General features: G+C 52.8%; 3 protein-coding genes across 3 annotated transcripts; 2 read left to right on the forward strand and 1 right to left on the reverse strand.

The window, feature by feature from the left end:
• Positions 1–530: 530 nt before the first annotated feature.
• On the forward strand, positions 531–1154 carry NCLIV_033760 (hypothetical protein; the record flags this gene model as incomplete). Its single annotated transcript, XM_003883572.1, has 1 exon — positions 531–1154. The coding sequence occupies one exon, from the start codon at positions 531–533 to the stop codon at positions 1152–1154; it is 624 nt and encodes a 207-aa protein (XP_003883621.1).
• Positions 1155–3411: 2257 nt separating this feature from the next.
• NCLIV_0337 (corA-like Mg2+ transporter domain-containing protein) lies at positions 3412–4989 on the reverse strand (the record flags this gene model as incomplete). Its single annotated transcript, XM_003883573.1, has 1 exon — positions 3412–4989. The coding sequence occupies one exon, from the start codon at positions 4987–4989 to the stop codon at positions 3412–3414; it is 1578 nt and encodes a 525-aa protein (XP_003883622.1).
• Positions 4990–10581: 5592 nt separating this feature from the next.
• Positions 10582–13990, forward strand: NCLIV_033780 (YALI0B05610p, related; the record flags this gene model as incomplete). Its single annotated transcript, XM_003883574.1, has 6 exons — positions 10582–10647; positions 11131–11198; positions 12000–12066; positions 12698–12816; positions 13179–13341; positions 13874–13990. The coding sequence occupies 6 exons, from the start codon at positions 10582–10584 to the stop codon at positions 13988–13990; spliced, it is 600 nt and encodes a 199-aa protein (XP_003883623.1).
• Positions 13991–15116: the final 1126 nt, after the last annotated feature.

The following is a 15116-nucleotide window of genomic DNA, read 5'->3' on the forward strand; positions in this document are numbered from 1 at the left end:
GTGGTTGCTCGGGGATCGGCGCGGCCAGCCTGGGAACCCGACGTTCGTACGCCGACCGCCTTCACGTCCGTGTTTTTCCCGAGCTTTCGTGGCAGGCGCGGCAGGGACCGGTTGCGGTGGATACCCGCATGACCCACCCTCCCCTCGTCCCACAGGGTGGGCAGTGGGCGGCACCGAGGCGGCGCCTGAGCAGCGGTATCCGAATGTTTCTCGCCAGATCTGTTATAATCGAGTTTGCACTTTGGAACGTGTTTAGTTTTTTGCGAGAAAACGTTTTTTTCTTTTCGTGTCCTAAAGTACACGGTTTGCTTGGGTGAAGCAGAGAGACCCGTCGACCTCCGACCGGTTCCTCCCCCCTCCCCGTGCACGGCCCACCTCTCGCGCCTGCGCTCGAGCTAGTGCCGTGTGTCGACTTTTAAAGTTTCCCTTGTGCACGCAGCGCTGCGGGAAAACTGTGCTCGCGAAACTTTTCTCAGGGTCGCGTTCACGAGCTCCGCACTCTCTCCGTCTGTCCCCGGAACCCCGTCAAAATGAAGCTCTCCAAGAAGGTCGTCGCTGCTCTCCTTTTCTCCGCCGCGGTCCTGCTGTGCGGCGCCGCATCTGTCTCCGCCGCAGTGGAGGTGGAGACCGAACAGCACCAGGCCGAGGTGGATTCCGAAGGAGCGGATGAAGTCGACCTCGCCGATGCTGCCGAAGATGGCGCCGACGAACAAGCGGTCGTCACTCCCCGCAGCCAGCGCAGCAGCCAGGTTCAATCCAAAAAGGGTGCGTCCGGTGCCCTCAAGATTGGCAGCGCTCTCGCTGCTGCTCTTTTGGCTCTCGGCGTCGGTTACGCCGTGTTGGGAGGCGAGTCCTCTGGTTCGGACGTTCCTGCGGAGAGCTCCGAGCTGGCCGCCAAGGCGACTGATGCCTTGAACGCTGAACCGACCTCTCCCAAGGACAAGGCCACCAAGAAGAACTTTAAGAAGCTGATTGCGGCATTGGGAGGCGGTGCATCTGTCGCTGCCGCTATCGCTACGGTGTACTACTTGATGACGAAGGGCGGCGCGGGCGTTGACTCCGACGCTTTGAACGAAGCCCTTAGTACCTTGAACGAAACCATCAACGTCAACGGCACAGCTCCCGCCGAAATTCCCGGAGCGCCTGCGATCTAAATCCAACAGCGCACCCCCCTCAGGCGTGAGACGCCTCCGCCTGAGACCCGCAGATGAACGCAGCAGACGCGACCTTGCTCTGTCCATTCTCTCTGTGGGAACTAAGGAGAACTGCAAGATGTTAAGTCGAATGTGACTCCAGGGAAAGTTGATCCCTGTCATGCGCATTTCTCCAGTTGCTGAGACGACACACAGCGCCTCGACCAGGGTGGAAGATGTGCGCTTCGGTGTTTTGAGGGCACAGAGTAGCGGCTTTTCGGCTGTGCCATGTTTCAGTTGGTTTTGTCGTGCTCCCCCCCTCTACACACAACAACGGAGGTGCGTCCGGTTCCAGTCAACCAGTGTCTGTGCATGTGCCTTCCTTTGGCGCCTCGTCTGGAATTTCATTTCGTGCAAACCGAGCGTTACGCGGAATGCATGACATCTAAGTTCCTGAACCAGGAAGCGGGGATGTCTCAATTCCCTCGCAAAAACTAATCGCTGCGTAACGGGAGCAGCCGCTTTGCAAAAAGCCACTGACGGTGAACTTCACATAACGCACAGCTGCCAGCGCCGCCTTCACACTTAGCTGACATGATGAAACCGGAGTCGTGTAGGCACGAAGGCTGGTGTTGTGCACTCTGTCTTACAGCGCAACGCGCGTTTTTGCGGGAGCCCGGGTAGCACCATCATCACTGTTGCACCAAGGCAGTCACCAAAAAATGTCGCTCACGACAGTAGCAAAAGCGACCTTCGCAGGTGTGGGAGAGATTTTCAGTTTCAGACAGTCGGGAGCTTGTCTCCACGAGTCTTTCTGGGAGAGAGACGCCCAGGCGCGTTAGTGTTGTGCCTTACGTGTAGGGTTTGATCGCAGTTTCTCGCGGTCTTCCCACACTAGGGGGCGCCATATGTGTGCCGTGAGTCCAGCGTGTGCTCTACTGGTACACATCGGAAGCTTCACTACACTGGAGTGGTTCCTGGTTCGTGAGAACAGCTGGTGTGATGCAAAAAAATCAGAATCTGTAATTCACGTCACTGATGAACTTGATGCTGGTGTGCCAGGGGAGGGTTTCTTACTGAGTGTTTTTTCATGCTGGACAAGACAGGAGGGAGACAGGCGTTCCTGTTTGCTTTGAGATAGAGGGATACCGTGCTGGATCACAGGAAATACGGTTCCATTGGTCCCGTTTCCTGGCAAGGGAATGGGTAGTCGGCCCCCTCCGGCAGCGACGGTCAGTCGGCCAGATTCATTAGATACGTGAATCCATGTAACAGATCCACGAAAAGATATTTCGGGCCGGGAGATGAATGTTTCCGGTCTTCGAGACTAGAAGTACGTTTGTTCAGGCAGAGACTTCCTAGAGTCTAAATGAACCGCCTACAACATTTTTTGGGAGGACGCCCAGCCACTATCACGCCCTGGAACTTCCCCGAACATCGACTAAGAGTCGCCGACACTGCACACGCGTTCGTCGCCACTCGAGCCGCGACAGGTGAACCACTCACAGCGAGGAGACAGAGTCCAGAAGAACGTACCCACCCATCCCGTAGACAAGATTCCTGTCCGAGTTCCGGAAACGTGTGACGCCTTACCCTCATTGTCCCTTCACAGAGAATCAAGAGCCCCTCACGAATACCCATATCCCCTCCGTCCCGAATACTCACTTGTGAGCAATTATTTCCTGATTACCTTTGTTCGCCATGTCGGTGGCGACAGATGGCCCACGCATCCACACAGAAAAACCCGTAGAGGGTCACCGTTGTGTCTCCAGTTACACCAGCGTGTAGACGCCTGCAGGTGAGTACAGTCGATGGGTTCGAGGTTGGAAGGCCCCGCACTTTACATGTCATCAGCCACTGTCTTCCTTGTTTTGGAAGAACAATGGCGACCACGCGACGTGGCATACTGCCTCCCAGGCAGAGATAGATGCACAGCACAGCAGGAAGCGCCTGTCGTGTGCCCTCAGGATCAAGCACGTTCGTCCACAGTTTCGGAAGAAATGTCATGGCAATGAAGCTGAGCGAATTGCCTTCCCCCTGTGCCCGTGTGGTTTTCCGTGCGAGTCACACACGACCATCACAAAAGCAGTCGGGTTATCACTTTACGCGAACCGCTTGAGTCAATGAAGCGTCTAGAGAGGAGACTCCTGTTTCGTTGAACAGCATCTCGGAGAGTGGCTTCCCAGCAATCTCCCTTGACGAGAAAACCAGTCATCTTCTCAAGCACTGGCCAACAGAGGATTGTTGCCTACGACAGCTATTTACCCGAGCAGGGCGGCTAGATCCTCAGCCTTTTCAGAAGACAACTGACAACGATTCCCGTGATGATGGTTCCCATGAAGATCGCTGCGGCGATGCTCCAAAAAATTGTCGCACTGGCGGGAATGTTCTCGAAACCATGATGAATGTTCATCCCGAAGAAACCAGGGACCAGAGCAAAAAACCCAGTAATAGTCGCAAGCGCTGTCATCCACACATCTGTCTTCAACAGAAAGTTTCGCTGCATCCCCAAGTGGAGTTCAATCATCGCGAGGGAATCATCCATGTATTCGTCAATGCTTTTCACATTCTTGAGCACTGCATCAGCCTCCTGCGAGTAACAGCCAAGAAGCATCTCAATCTCGTGTTTGATTGCTCGGTGCCCGCTGTTTCGACGGTCTTCTCCACTTTCGTCTTCCCACAGCTCCGGCGTGTCCCAGAACCGAGAGATTGCCATGCGACGAAGAGTTTCGTCGTCGCCCAAAACGTCGTTTAGTGCGGTCAGAACCCCTGCAACTTCCGATTTGATGGTGTTCAACATTTTTTGCAGACTGTTGACGCTAAGGAGGATTGAGGAGTTGACGCCGCTTCCCGTACGAAGGTCCGCGCAGATCGACACAGCCGTTTGGCGCATTTCCCGACTCTGCCTGGACAACACATCCAGGGATTGGACAATGGCGGTTTCCAGCGCCAGGTATTCAAACGGTGTGGACGACTCGAGAGAAACGAGTTGTTCCAGCTTCTCCAGAAGAGTGGAATCGATTTCTGTTGGCGGTGACATGTCATGGACAGAACCTGCGTCTCCGACTGCGGCGCTCGAGCCAGACGACCCACCTCGTGCGGTGACTTCGATAAGGGATGCACCCGAGGAGTTCAGCTTTCCGTTTTCGTCATCGTCGTCTCTGCTCAACAAACCGTGTCTCAGTAGCTCGCAACGCCACTCAGTCTGTTCGAACTTCCGTGCCTCGCGAGGAAAATTCCCCCGCCCTATTGGCAGCATGTACACCAAGCCATGCAAGATAACGATTCGCACGTAGGGCAACGACACCAAAAGACAGTTTCGCCGCGTGATGATGGACGAGCCGTCGCTTCCCGCCGAAAGAAACAGGCGAACGTCGCGCACCTTGACGGCTCCGAGAGCCAGCTCTTCCGCCTCTGGCTTCTTGCTGTGTTGGTGGATCTTTGTCAGCAGATCGTAGATCTGGAACACAGCCTCGTCGAGTCCCTTCTTCGAGATCTCGTATGCGATGAAGGCTCTGCTCCGTGCAGCCACATGCTGCATGAGGGTCGTGCTTCGCTTTAGGGTTAGGGCGCCTTCGTCGCCCAAGTCCTGCGGCCGAGCCAGTTCGCCGGCAACTAGGCACTTCCGTTCTACCCGTGCTTTCAGCCGCGAAATCTTCCGCTGCAGGTACCGTGACTGTCGGCCCCTGTTCTGTGGACTCTGCAAAGTAGGAACACTTCCAACTCGGGCGAGTGGCGTTTGCAGCGAAAGCTGCCTGTCGAACTTCTCGCCTTTCGACCGGGGCAACAAGTATTCCTCCTCACTCGCGCTACCAGATGGCGATTCCCTCACGGGGCCGATTATAAACTGCTCCATTCGGTTTGTGAAGATAGCGAGAAAAGCCGCGAGACGGGCTGGCCTCTCCTGAGGGACACGTTCCGATTGGGTATGCGGAACTACATGAACGCACCCTGAACGGCGCGCGCCGAACTACGAGTTTCTCACTCCACCAAGGAACGCCGACTGAACTTCCGGTCGGTAGCGTACAAGGCATGAGGCGTTGCGCTCAAAATGGGAAGACGGGAAACTCCTCGCTCATGCAGCCGGGCGAATGGCGGCGACTCAAGCAAGGCAGCGCGATGGACCTGTGGTGAACGGACTGCCGAGCCACGATCGATCCAAGCATCTTCATAACAGTAACGTACCGCCTTCGCCCACCACAAATTTGGCTATTTCTCTTCAAAAAACTTCGTGGGGACATTTCTTCTCAACGAAGGAAGGCTGCAGAGTACCTCAGAAGCGCGCTTGCTGGAACGCCGGTCTTTGAACAAACAGAACCGGCTCGATGAACTGCACGCTACCCGGCTGTGGCACGCAAAAACCGCGCGAAAGTCCCCTGTTCAGCGAGGGGTACAGACCTGGACTCTGTCGCTGAAACCGCTTGAAAGATAATCTCTATGCCACACAACAAGAGGCGAGCCTCAAACCTTTCGTGTGACAGTGTTTTCGGGGACCGCATGCGGCGTGTCACGGCTGAGGCGCGAGAGCAAGACACGTACGAGCGGACGTTTCGACAGAGAACGGCCGCATCCAAATGACGAGAAACACCGCGCCATCACAACACGTTTCACCTGGGGAAGCAGTCCAGGAATCAGAGGAAAATCACCACCACGGGGGACCGACAACTTCGTGCTGATGAAATAAAAGACAGCCTGCTGCCGCAGCTTTTTCTGCCTCTTCGCTAACTCGTCTTCAGTGGGGCGGGCTGACCTAGTTGGCGCTTTTCCGCGTTGTCTTGTCTACAAGGCTGAACCCTGAAAACGTTAGCGAGCGCGGCCCGTTCTTTTGAGTGAGTTGCCTTATTGGACGCCGCGTGGACGTATTTCTGGGCTCGAGAGGGTTTGTGGAAAGGAGCGGCGAACCGTCTAGCCGAAGTGCAACTGATGTAGCGCGCCTTGCCCGGTCGATTGCGCAACTGAGACCGCGGGACAGGCTTCCCGGTTTTCTCGCATGCGCTCCATTGACAGATAGTTTCCTGGTGGCGTCAAACAAATATATCCAGGTCAGCCCGCGGTGAACAACAAATGGCAGGAAACTTTGCGGGCATGCGACCCTTCCCGAGTTCCGAGCCTCTTTGAGCAGCCACGCAGTCTCACAGATGCCGACACCGACGGCAACAGACTCCAGGTGCCTTTGAAAACACTTGGGCTGTGACGCTGGATGGGCAGTTATGATTCGCGTGAGGCTGCCGAGGTTTTGCCTTTCGGGACGCTCTCCCTGGATTCCACACAGGGACTGGTTTCCAACGAAAAAGCGCCACTGGTAGAAGTCGAGTCGAAAGCTGTGCGTGTGCATGTGCCGCTTATACCGTCGACTTTGGAGACAGCGACACGAGAGCCGGCGTTTTTAGCAGAGAGATTCGGCAGGAAGATGTGAAAACTGTTTCCTCTGAACCGCTGTGGTGCGTGATCGGGGAGTCTGCTCATACGACGGGCGGGCTTTTCGCCCAGGTTCGCGCGCCAGTCGTTCTTAGATTGTACTTTGCCCCCGCAACCTACCAAGACGCAAACAGATTTTTTCTCGGACGCGCTGGCGACTTCAGAGCCAGGTCGCTGCCGCCTGTCAATTTTCGGCTGTCTACCGGATAGAGGAGAGATGAAACGGGCTAACAACGGGGCCAACTCTGTGGAGGCAAACAGCGCAGCTGTGAGGGGCGCTTCTTCGGTATGCAGCAAGACTGTGGATCCTTTTCTGTGTGCCTTCTCGGCTTTCGTATGCCGTGTCCGTTCGAGGTCGTCCCTTCCTCGGGACGTGCGGAGTGCTTCACGGAACGCAAGAAATGGGCCTGGCTGTGTTTACTAGTCTCGGGTGGGTTGGAATGGATTCACGTATAGGGCTAACGGCACAAGCAGATTCGCCCGCCACCCAGTAGGTATGGGGCAGTTGCCTCACTGAGCGTTGTTGCACGTTACAATGGGCAGGAGCGGGGCGCACCATGGAGCCCCGGTGCAACAATACCTCTGTCTCATTTACCAGTCCGTGAGCGTCAGAGCCGTGAATGCCTAACGTTAGCAGACGAGTTCACTGGAAGCAATGGTTTCCCACCTAACGGAAATCAACGCGTCTCCCAGTTTCCGAGGCAGCGCCGCCGTCACCCAGTAGGCTCCGGTGGCAACATCCTGTCCTCTACGTTACAGATGGTGACTGACAGAGGCAGTACGGAGGAAACCAGCAACAGCACAGAGTTCCCGATGGGCTTTCGGAAAAGCTGCGGCATCTCACGGTGTGGCGCCCGCAATCTGGACGTGACAAAGCGGTGAATTTTTAACACGCTTCCTGTTGCCACTCGCCTAGATCGCGTGGTGCTCTCTCGGGCAGCTGATGTGGGTCATCGTGCTTCGCACAGCGTGCCGTCGATCTTTGAAACCGGTTGCCAGCCGCCGAGATGGACCTTTTTGCCGTGTCTGACCCGTTTGCCGCCTTGCATTTGCTTCCCACTCGATCAAACAGAGCGTAGTATAGGTGTCATGAGGCTGACCAACTCCTTTCGTGTATCGTCACAGTCCACCGTACGCCGTGGGCAAGGCATTAAGAGCATTGAAGCACGAGCTGAAGACGGTCCTGCATTCGAAAGTCGCCCTAGAGAGCCAACCTGCGCGAGCTCCCGGCGGCATCGACGTTTTCACGCCTCTCTGCATCCCGGGCGCAAAATTGTGTGGAAGTTCCTGAGGGACCTGCAGGAAACTGTTCACAGGTGTGTGCAACCTGAGCACACCACAGGGCAGCCAGCCACAGGATTCGGCTTATATTCGGTGCGCCTCTGGACAAGGTGTGCGCGCTGTTGTCGCCGGGAAGAAGGGAGACAGGGAACCCCGCACTTGCCAGCAGCGTCTAAGTGTTAAACTGGCACGAGACACCGCGTTGAGTTGAAGGAGAACGCTGGAAATATGCTGGATTTTCCGAGTCGGATGGGCGGGAACACTCTTGATCCGAGACAGTCGTCGACTTGAACGCTCCAAGGAAAGACAGGAGTCGCGTGGTAAATTTTCAATCTCTCAAAAAGCTGGCGAGGAAACTCCCAAAGATTGGTGACGCCTACCTTAGTCCTTTTTTTCTCTCCCATGCATGCTTTACACATCTTTCCAAATCGTCCCTACTCTTCACCGCCGGAATTGTGTCTCTGATCTTCTAGGCTTTCCGTTTTGGTGTCTCGCCTCGCAGTCTTCTCGCTGCTTTGAACTGCTTTCCTTCTCCACTCTTCGCGGGTCTCTCTCCGGTATATATTCATCCAGATCACAGAGCATTTGTTCTTCAGCTCTCATCCTACGCTCTGGAGTGAGCACTCCCGTCCTTCTTGACTTTTTGATACCCATCATTCCTTTGCGTCGCGGCAGAATATTCTTTTGTGCCCCAGGGGCCGACTCCGATCGCGGCGCTGAAAATTCTGGGACTGTAGCCAGCCTGTGACTTCGCGTCTTTTATTGTCTTCACGGGGACACGACAACCACCGATTCGTTCAGCACGCGTTCTGCTCTTAGGGTGGATTTCTGTTTTGGTGTGTTGTGGGCGACACCCTTCACTCCTGGTCATTCCACTGTACACGTTTTCCAGGTTTTCGTCGCGGAGAGTATCCACAAAGACATCCTTAACTCCCACTGAACGTCTCACTCCTATCTTTGGTCAAGGAAAGCAAAGGGGCGGTGAAGTGCGTGGAGACAGGATTCCCTGTCTTCGTTCGCGGTTTCTGGCGCAAGGGACAGTCTCGCCTTTTTTTGACGGCGCGACCTCGTCGAAGAGAGTGGGGTCTGCGTGTGGACGAGGCCAACAAGCATCGCCAAAAGATCCTTCGGGTTTTTCTCCAGAGGGCTGTTACTGCCCGGAAGCGCATATATGAACACAGTGAGGAAGAAATGGCGCCTGCGGCTCGAGGAAATGTTTCGCTTCGGTGTACGCACACCGAAGCTTCAGAAATGAGGGGGTTCCAAAGAACACGGAAAATGAGCAGAGTGTGTATGATTCTGCTCGCGTTTTCTCTTCTCGGCGTTTCGTCGTCAGTTAGGTCGCTTTCAAGGACTGCGGGACAAGCCGTTGAAGGTTCTACCCAGCTTTTCTTCGTATCTGCTAGCCTCCATGGACACCCTGGCCGTGTAGCTCCGACTTCACTTCACTGCTCAGGACCAGATGCACGCGAAGGCTCCTTCCGTTCTTCGGATCGATCTCTGGTAAGCCCTCATTATCACAAAACCACCGTTCTCTAACGCAGAGAGGCATGCAAGATATGCTCATACCTCCCGGTACATATCCGACACGTTTTCGCGACTCTTCGCATGCTTATCTCTATGAGAGATATGGCTCTTTTCTGTATGGACGTGTATCACATTTGTGAATGACAAGGGGTACTAAAGAGGCGTGCACCTGTTTTGCGGGTGTAACTTTCTGTATTTTCTGCAAACGGATTTTGTGCCTTCCTTCCAAGGTGTCTGAAAGCCGGAACCTCCCTGGGGCTCCCGTCTTTCATTTTGTGACTCTGCGGGAAACATGCACACCTCGGCTCCTTCCCCGGTTCTTCTGGAGCTGAGGTGTACGTACACCTGGGGACTCCGTGCGCGTACACCTGAGCTCTGGAGCAGAGTCGTCAGGGGGAGTCACGCGAAGGAGATGCAGACCGCAACACGCATTTAGTCACTGCGCCCTGTTCTTTTCTGTGCACTTTCTCTTCCTGTTTGCTTCACGGAAGTTCTTATATCTGGTTTGGGGAAAGATACGCAGCGGCGATTTGCTTTTGTTTTTAGCTTCGACACTCCTAGACTGTCCAGTATTTACACCAAAGCCCGGGGTGGCCCAGGGCGCGAACAGTGTGGTGTCTCTGTCTCTCCTTCCTGTCGTCCCCTCTGCAGCGTTCGTGAATTTTTTTTTGTCCGTTAGTCGCTTTTTTTCTGGCGATGGTTCTACGTCGTTCTCTCGTACTTCCTCTCTGCATCGCTTCTCGCCTGCCTTCGTTTTGGGACTCCTTGTAGATGGACCGATGCCCGATGCTTGCACGGCGTCTTTCAGGCTTTTGTGCGCGGCCAGCCTTCTCTTTCTCTCTCTCTGTCTTCGTCGCCAACTGCCTCTTCCGCCTTTTCTCCAGCGGTGCAGGCGCCGAGCAACTTGGCTGTAGGTACAGCGAGCCTGGGCGGCAGTCGAAGTGCAGGTGAGTTGCAAAAAGGCTAGGAGGAGGCACCAAGTGCCTCAGCCATTTAAGGAAACATTCGCGCGATAGCTTCTCAAAGAGCACCGTGGTTCCACTTCTGTACAAACTCAATAGGTGTGTACATGCACTTGAGTGCGCCAAGCTTTTTCCATACCAGCAGGTTCAAGAGAATGTGCACGTGTTCTTTGTTTCCAGGCGTGGGCCCTCTGAGGAGCAGGTCAAAATTCTCGTTGGAAGGCGAAGACATTCGCGGACCGATAAAACCGCTAAGAGGAATGGTTCTTCTGGAGCGACGAGATGCTCTTGAGAGAAGTGCAGGAGGGGTGTATCTCCCATCCGAGGTAAGCGTTGCGAGGGAAGACGAGAAACATAAAGGAAAGAGAGGAAGTGAAACCGTGAGAGAGGAAGAAACCATGAGAGAGGGCAAATTCCGCGCCAAAAAAGGAGACAGCAAGAGAGCGAAGGGAGAGGGAAGAAGAGAAGAAGAGATGGTGGCGGACAAGTGGAAGCACGGAAGAGGAAGAACGAGTGGACGCCCACCAGAGAGAAAAAGACAAAGAGAGACGCGAACCCACGAGAGTGAAACAGATTCGACTTTTTCTTTATTCTTCCTGCGTGTCTCGTTCCCGTTTTCCCTGGCCCCTGCAGTTTTCATGGGGTTCGCCTGCCAAGTTGTTGCTTGCTCGACACGTGTCGTTTACTTTTCCTGTCGCCGTTTATGCCGTTGTTCTATTTCCCTTGTCTGCTCTTTGTCGCTGCTTCACACTTTGCATCGCCACGCCACGCTCTCTGTCGCTTCTTCCTTCGTGTTTTCTGACACTCAGTCGAAGGCTAAGCAGGTGATTGCGAAAGTCCTCGAAGTGGGACCGGGCGACATAAATCGCGACACAGGGTAAGCCATCCATTAAAGTCCTTTCTCTCTGTTTCCTTTCTTTTCTTTCGTTCCTTCTTTTTCTTCCTTCTCTGTTGCATCGTACCTCACCAAAACTTGGCGTCACATAGATTTCATTTTCATGTTTCTTTTCCTTCCCTTTGTTTTTCGTTTTTCCTTCTTGGAAGCGCTACCAGGGCTGAGCTCGCCGGCCTGGCGTGGTCGGTCGAGGGTATGGTTTGGGGCGCGAGAAAGAAATGCGTGCAGAGAGATTAGAAACGGAGAGTTCTCTTTCCCGTTTGCTTTCTCTTCGTCCGACAGAGGCGGACAGCCGAAGGCGCGTGGGAGAGGCCGTGCCTTCTGCAGTTTTGTTTTCTCGCACGTTCTTAAACTACCTTCTCGCCGGTGGTGTCCTTTTTCCTTTCGCTGGAGAGAGGCAATTCCCGTCTACAGCGCTACGGAGAACAAGGCGCACATCTGCGTGCGCCTGTGCGTAATCAAGCAACGCCCTTGCATTCACCAGGATGTGTGAAGTTCAGATGCATCTCCGATATCATTCACTTGAATACAACAGCATGTTTGCTCCTGTTCTCGTACGCATGCAACCATGATTTCTTGTAAACACACATGCATATATATATATATATATATCTGTATATTTCTCTATATCTACTTGTAAATTTGTGCTTAAGAACATGAATACATATATGAAGACATATATGCATATGAATCCATAGGCATATGTACATGGATAGGTTTGTGTGTTTTGAGAATTGCATGCATACACCTCTCTGGAGATCTTTCCACTTGACTGTTTTTTAGCGCGCGGATTCCTGTCGACGTCGCAATAGGCGACTGGGCGATCATTTCCCGACACGCGTATGACTCGGTGAGAAAGTCTCTGAATCCTCCCGTCTTCAACTCACTTGTCAGGAACGCCTTGCCTAAAGCCTAAACCGTGTGCATCTCATTTTTTCTCCAAGATACATCTGTTCATGTACGTATATATATAAGCTATACCGATACACAGACATATATGTGTATATACGTATGTGTGTACCTCTAGAAATACTTGTGCATATATGTACATATATGCATATACGCATTCATCTGTATACAGGTATACATATATATAAATATGACTCTACATACTTGCGTAGAAACATGGAAAGGTACATGTCAATTTTTAGGGGTGCTTGTGTGCCGATGCACATAGAGGCGCATATGCCTTTCAATCTCTACTTTTCGTTCGCGTAGAGAAACCGGGAAGCTCGCCAGATGCCGCGGTTACTGGTATGCAGCTCCGCAGATGCGTCGTATGTTTGCATGCGTGCATGCGCGTGCACACCGAACAATACATGCGTGCAGAGACAGGATTGCGTCCTGTCAAACACATCTCATCAATACAGAGGTGCAAGCTTCGCTGTAATGGAGATAAGCAGCTCCGGAAGCGGGGATTCTCTGTCTCCCGTAAACTTGCTGACATATGGCTGTAGGGATCTTTACTTTTTTCTGCCCAGTTCAAATACAACGGCAAGGACTGCGTCTTGGTGGAGGCTCGGGACATTCTTGCAAAAATTCAAACGACTACGGAGGAGCGGGATGCCAACCCTTCCGACATTCTTCCTCTCGGGGATACGTGAGCCTTCCATGTCGATACATATAATATATATATATATATATAAATATATATATATATATATATATATATACATGCATGTACCCGTACACACGCATAAATACATACATACATACATATATATATGTGCATAGAGTAGGAGCTTACACGTACAAACGGAGGTTGTTTTCGACGTTTTGCAATCGTGTTCATTTTTTCGCTTTTATCGTTGTGAGTATTTGGCCATGTATGGTGAACGAGGCAACAGCTGCGAGCGTTGTCGGCCGAGTGTACGTACACCGGAGAGCAGGTCTTGGTAGCGGGTCTCTGGCATCGGGTTGTGTGTGCGATGGACGTTGTGTTGCGACGTTTCTGCTTTCCAGAATTCTCGTGAGGATCGTGAAGCAAGCAGAGAGAACGGCAAGTGGACTGTATCTCCACCAGCCCTCCAGTGACAGGTCCAGAGGCCAGGGAGTAAAGCGAGCGCATGTTGTTGCTGTAGGACCGGGCCGCTACAACAAGAACGGAGAGCGCGTGCCCAATGATGTAAGAGAAAAACTCTGTTTTTTTCAAAGAGCGCCGTCCTGTGGAGGTCGGAGCGTGTCTCTGGTGTGCCAATGAAGTCTGGTTCTTTTCCCATCTCTGTCTAAAGTATATGTCCCGGCCTATCTAGCTATCTGCCTCAAGCTTGCCGGAGCCATCTGTCTCTCAAGTTATATGTCTGTATACTTTTGCATAGATGTAAATACATGCTTCACGGAGTAGCAATATAACAGTGTTTCGATGTGCGTTTATGCATTCAGACACTCGAGGTAAAGAGATACTGTTTTCATGCTATGTCTGTGAGTGTCCATGAGCCTACTCTTGCCTGTCTCAGCTTCAGTGTATCTTCACATGCGCGTCTCTCCACTGTATACAAATATATATATATATATATATATATATACATATATATACATATATATCAGTGAGCTGAGTTGGGCGTGCTCTGGTCCTGCGCATTTCAACGCTCTAGTGCTAGCCGCATGCGTGCTCACATAAATGGCGAGTGTGAGTTGCTTTTCGGGTGTCTCGACAGGTGGTTCCTGGTGACGAAGTTTTGTTTCCCTCGTACAGCCAAGACGAACCGGACATGAAGTACGGTGGCGAGTCCTATGCGTTCGTGCGAACGGCAGATCTCCTGGCAAAGTGGTGAAGGGACAAAATACGCAAATACACGATGTTCCGTAACCCGCATCCTCAACATCTACCACACGCTTGAGAAAACGCACAATGGTGTAAATGCACCAGGGATATACATCCATACGCGTCTACAATCATGTACTATATATATATATATATATATATATGGAGGGTACAGGGTTGTGTCGCGCGCGACCCTGTGTTGGATGCATGCGTCTGTCTCCTTCAGAGGAGATGCAACGTCCTACTTTTTCTCCGATTCACCTCTCACCTCGCTGTTGCTGGCTCGCGCTAGAGTCTTGCTGAAAAGTACACATATCTCTATGTATGCATGTGGGACGCCTGGGGTCGTGTGGGGTGCATTTCATGAGCGGATTGCGTACAAAGTCTTCCGCTGTATCGACACCTGATAGAGAAGAGTGTGGTTTTCCCAAACGTATCGTTGTGGAGGGATTTGTTTTTTGCGGTACCAGTGGCTTTGTGTAGGCCGTTTTTTTTGGAGGCTCGAAAGCTGCAACCGAAAGGTCCTTTTCTCGCGCACTGCTTCCATCTTCCGTTTTTCAATCCAACTGGGAGGGAGACCGTTCTGGTGGCAACTCCTTTTTTCGTATTCTATCCTTGTGACAGCGATTGGCGTCTCCGTAGTTTCTTTTCTCCCTTCGGTGGCAGTACCATCTACGCAAATCTTGTTTTTCAGTCCCAGCTCGTCTCTCGCTCTCGGGGGAAATTTCGACTCCAGTGATTTGCGAAGAGGCTCCTCACGCAAACTCTTGTCGGCTACCTCTCTCGCGTTGTCCCCCTGCGTCTCTCGGAGTTCACAAGCAAGAGACAGAGAGAAGGAAATGCAGAAGAAAGACAGAGAGGGAAACGGACGCGACAGCCGAGACAGGAGCCACCGGCTGCGGGGAAAGTGAGGAGAGAAAGGAGAGAGCATGAAGTAGAAAGGACACAGACAGTAGCGAGAAAGAGGAGAGAGAAGCCGGCGGCGAGAAAGCGGAGAGAACGGGAAGAGCCGGGAGAAACCCAGAGAGAGTGAGCAGAGACAAGGAGGAAATTTTTAGAACGCATGCCGGAAAAACAAGCGAGGAAGAAGAGGGAAATTGCTCGACGACAAAGAAATATCGAAAACGTAGGAAAAG

Source organism: Neospora caninum, chromosome VIII, assembly GCF_000208865.1.
Source record: "Neospora caninum Liverpool complete genome, chromosome VIII".
Taxonomy (NCBI): domain Eukaryota; phylum Apicomplexa; class Conoidasida; order Eucoccidiorida; family Sarcocystidae; genus Neospora; species Neospora caninum.